The sequence below is a fragment of the Colobus angolensis genome, unplaced genomic scaffold (assembly GCF_000951035.1).
Source record: "Colobus angolensis palliatus isolate OR3802 unplaced genomic scaffold, Cang.pa_1.0 Scaffold459, whole genome shotgun sequence".
Taxonomy (NCBI): Eukaryota; Metazoa; Chordata; class Mammalia; order Primates; family Cercopithecidae; genus Colobus; species Colobus angolensis.
This window is the reverse complement of record NW_012118032.1, coordinates 98,667-103,835: the sequence shown is the minus strand read 5'-3', so window position 1 is coordinate 103,835 and position 5,169 is coordinate 98,667. Positions and strand designations below refer to the sequence as shown.

Below are 5,169 nucleotides of genomic sequence, written 5' to 3'. Positions count from 1 at the left end.
AAAATACAAAATTAGCTGGGCGTGGTGGCGGGCGCCTGTAATCCCAGCTACTTGGGAGGCTGAGGCAGGAGAATTGCTTGCACGCAGGAGGCGGAGGTTTCAGTGAGCTGAGATTGCACCATTGCACTCCAGCCTGGGCAGCAAGAGCAAAACTCTGTCTCAAAAACAAACAAACAAAAATCCCAAAGCCTTAGTTCCAAATCTTGCCTCATTCCCCATCCCCCACCCCCATCTTTAGGTGAAAGCGTTCTTTCATTATCAGTGCACATCTCTCCAAACTGTATTTATGTTTGTGCTGAGATGTTGAATGCACAGACGCACCTCAGTATATCTGTTCCTTCTTTCATCCCTACCGCCACCTTCCTCAATCTCTCATTGCTGCATTTTCTTCCATTAATCAACCCCTTTGTAAGGAGAAGAACCTCAGGCAAGCTGCCACAAGCAAGTGCTTCGAAATACTTCATTTGGGGCTTTTTAAAAGGGCTACTTTTTCCCAGCAGGTTTGGGATGCAGTCTGCTAGTTTATTGTTAATTCTCAGGCTTAATGATAGTTCCAGGTTACTGAATCAGGTGTGATCTCTGAAGATGTGTGTGTTGTAGTTAGTTAGCGCTGCCATAACAAAGTAGCATAGATGGGGTAGATTAAACACTGATTTGTTGTTTTAGAATTCTTGAGGCTAGAATTTTGAGAAGAACGTGTTAACAGGGCCGGTGCCTCCTGAGCCCTCTCTCATACGCTTCTAGACGCCGTCTTCTCTCTGTGTCCTCACGTGGTTGTCCCTCTGTGCGTGTCTGTGTCCTCATCTCCTCTTATTTGGACTCCAGTCCTGTTGGAATTGGGCCCATTCTAGTGACCACATTTTACCATAATCACCTGTTTACATGCCCTGTCTCCAAATACAGTCACATTCTGAGGTCCTGAGAATTTGGACTTCAACATGTGGATATTGGGAGGATACAGTTCAGCCCATAGCACACTGTTGGCTGGTTTATTATGAGACCGTGATATTTACTCTTCATTCATCCCAAGACAGTGAGAGCTTTACCCATGTCCCAGGATACACATATCTTAACATCTGCTGTTGTCTGAATGCTCCCTTCCAAATTCATATATTGAGACAGTAACCCCCAGAGCTATGGAATTAAAAGATGGAGCGTTGGGGGAAGCGATTAGATCGTGAGGGTGAAGCCACTGAACGGGACCAGTGCCCTCGGTGAAGGGGCCTGAGGAGGGAGCCTGTTTCCCCTTTTTCCTCTGGGTCCATGGGAGGTCACAGCAAGAAGGGCCCTTCCCTCAGGAATGAGCCCTTACCACGCAGTTCATCAGCAGGCGCCCTGACCTCGGACGTCCAGCCTTCAGAACTGAGGGGAATACATTGTTCTTATTTGTAAGGTCCCTTAGTATATGGTATTTTTGTGATAGCAGCCAGAATGGAGTAAGACAACTTCTGTGTAACATCTATGGAACTTGTACTTTGATATCCATCTATATGCTTCTCCCAATACCTGATTATACACCTCTTAACATCTACACACGCCTTAGCATCTACCTGTACTGATGGATTACACCTTTCTATATGCAGACCTTAGCACCTGTCTATACCCAAAGTCACATCTACACACACGCAGATCCTAACATCTGTCTGTACGCACACCTTAGCATCTATCACGTATGTTAGCATCTGTCTACACCTACATATTAACATCTACCTCCACCCATATCCTAATCTGTCTACACCCACAGAGCAACACCAGTCTACATCCACCTCCACCCATATCCTAACGTCTCTCTATACCTCTGTTAATATCTATCGACGTTCACAGTCTAACATCAGTCTTTATGTGTATATTATAAACATCTGTCTACACCCATATCCTAGCATCCACCTACACCCATATTATAACATCTGTCTCTTCCTATATGTTAACATCTCTCTACACCCATCTTCCAACATCTATGTCCTTATATGAACCTCTGTCTACACCCGTATCCTAACATCCATCTACACCCATACTGTAACATCTATATGTATAGATACCATCTGTCTTCACCTATATTGTAACATTGATCTCTATCCATATTCTGATGTCTGCCTACACCCATATCCTAACATCTGTACCTACATATTAACATCTGTCTACACCCGTATTCCAAGATTTCTCTATATCCATGTTGTAATATCTATGTACATCCATATCCTAACATCTATCTATAACTACATATTAGCATATTTCTACACCTATATGCTAACATATATCTATATCCATATTTAATACCATATGGTAACACTGTTTACACCCATATATCAGCCCCGATGTACACCATATCCTAACATCTGTCTCTAAGCACATCATAACATCTGTGTGTATGTGCATTTGAACACCTATCTGTACCCATATGTTAGCATCCGTCTTTACCCATGTGCTGATATCTGTGTGCTCCGTGTCCCGACATCTGTCCCCGGCTATTGCCATCTGTCTGTACACACATTTTGGCATCTAGCTGCGTCTATACCCCAACATCTAGCTGCATCTGTACCCCAACACCTAGCTGACATCGTATCCCCGCCCTGCCCTGGCGGGGCCCTGAGCATGTGCCGACACCTAGCTGACGGCGTACCCCCCTGCCTTGCCCCGGCAGGGCCCTGAGCGTGTGCTGTCCCCGCAGGTTCTGGACGTGGCATGACGAGCGCTTCCTCTACATGCTCATGGAGTACGTGCCGGGTGGGGAGCTCTTCAGCTACCTGCGAAACCGGGGGCGCTTCTCCAGCACCACGGGGCTCTTCTACTCTGCGGAGATCATCTGTGCCATCGAGTACCTGCACTCCAAGGAGATCGTCTACAGAGACTTGAAGCCAGAGAACATCCTGCTGGATAGGGATGGCCACATCAAGCTCACGGACTTTGGGTTCGCCAAGAAGCTGGTAGACAGGTAAGAGGAACGTGAACTCAGACGGGATCTACGCTGCTTGGCAATGACAAAGATCGTGGTAGTTGTGGCAGGTCAGGCAGGGGAAGACTAGGAACCAGAGTTTAACTCTCATGTGTGGGAGACACTTGCAGCCAGGGATGAGAGAGCCAGGTTGAGCTGCAGCTCATTTTAGGTGGGCTGCGATTGCTGGCCAAGAGCCGGTGGGCGGGAAGTCCCTCTCCCTCACCCGCACCGTGGAGGAAATCGGAACACCACATTTCCACTGTTGACCCGAAATGATGAGGAAATAAGTCATATCCAAGTTTGAATTGCCCTGACTATAAAATAGATCTGCACCAAATAGGATACAATATCTCTTAAAATTAAATGCCAGGTGCCGTGGCTCACACCTGTAATCCCAGCACTTTGTGACGCTGAGGTGGGAGGGAGAATCATTTGAGCCCAGGAGTTTGAGACCAGTCTGGACAACATAGTGAGACCCCGTCTCTACAGAAATATATGTATATATAAAAAGTTGATTATGGTGGTGGATCCCTGTAGTCCCAGCTACTTGGGAGACTGATGTTGGAGGATCATTTGAGCCCCGGAAGTTGAGGCTGCAATGAGCTGTGATCACACAACTGCACTCCAGCCTGGGTGAAAGAGCAAGATCCTGTCTCAAAAAAACCCAAAAAAATCCAAATTGCATATTCCACACATACCTGCTTATACATACACGCACTTACTTTTTTCTGGTATCTATATTTCTATTATGTGTATATATATTTCCACTGTATATGTATATTAAATAGAACTATATCTAATACTATATTATTTTATATAACATACAGTATATTTTATGTACATATGATATAGTATTATATATGTATAGTATATATTATAGTATATGTTATATAGTATACTATGACTATGATAGTATCATATTATACTATATATTATATAGTATACTATGACTGATAGTATATAGGTATACTATATATTATACTATATATAATATATAACATTCCTATAGCATACTATATCATACATATTACTATACTCTATATAGTACATATTGTACATACTATATATTACACATACTATGTATTATATATACTATATATTACTATACTATGTATTATACTATATTATATATTATATAGTATACCTATATCATATGTATGATATTATATGTGTTTCTTTTCTGGAAACGCACTCACAGACACACCCCGAAACAACGTTTGAACAAACATCTGGGGACCCCACAGCCCATCAGCACATGAAACGAGCCATCACATGTTGTCTCAGCCAGTGTGGGCTGCACTAACATGCGCTCATAGACTGGGCAGCCTCAACAGCAGACATTCATGGCTCACAGCTCTGGAGGCTGGAAGTCTGAGATCAAGATGCGACAGATTCTGTACCTGGAAGGAAGCCGCTTCCTGGTTCATAGATGGCGCCTTCTTGCTGTGTCCTCACATGGCCAGAGGGGTGAGGGGGCTCTCTGGGGCCCCTTTTGTAAGGGCACTCATCCCATTCATGAGACTCCACCTTCATGACCTCATCACCTTCCAAAGGCTCCACCTCCTAACACTATCACTTTGGTGATGATGATTTCAACATAGGAATTTTGGGGGGGGCACACACATTCAGTTGATAATACATGTATATGTATTTTTTTTTTCCGTGATTGCATTCATTTAACCAGTCTGTCATGACAAAAGACTACACAGTGGGCATTAAAGAATAGACCTTTTCCCCTCACTGTCATGGAGGCTGAGGTCTGAGATCCAGACGTGGGCAGGGCTGGTTCCTCCTGAGGCCTCTCTCCTGGGCTTGGAGACGCCGTCTTCTCCCTGTGACCTCACAGGATCGTCCCTCTGTGTGTGTCTGTGTCCTTGTCTCCTGTTCTTCTGAGGACACCAGTCCTGTTGGATCAGGACCCACCCTAGTGACCTCATTTTACCTTAATGACCTCCTTAAAGACACTCTTTCCCATATAGTCACATTCTGAAGTTCTGGGGGTTAGGACTGCAGCATATAAGATTTAAGGGATACATTTCAGCCTGGAGCAATTATATATAGATATGTTTCCACACACACACACTCCATTGAGGAGAAAACAGTTATCCTTTTTGTTTGTTTGTTTGTTTTTGAGACGGAGTCCCACTCTGTCGCCCAGGCTGGAGTGCAGTGGCGCAATCTCCGCTCACTGCAAGCTCCGCCTCCCGGGTTCACGCCATTCTCCTGCCTCAGCC

At 44.6% G+C, this 5,169-nt stretch overlaps 1 protein-coding gene across 1 annotated transcript in view; it reads left to right on the top strand.

The window, feature by feature from the left end:
- PRKX (protein kinase, X-linked) overlaps window positions 1-5,169 on the top strand; it is a 112,344-nt gene that overhangs the window by 54,843 nt on the left and 52,332 nt on the right. Inside the window, exon 3 of the mRNA XM_011958052.1 lies at window positions 2,669-2,932. Within this exon, the coding sequence (XP_011813442.1) occupies window positions 2,669-2,932 (264 nt within the window). The remainder of the gene's footprint in view (window positions 1-2,668; window positions 2,933-5,169) is intronic.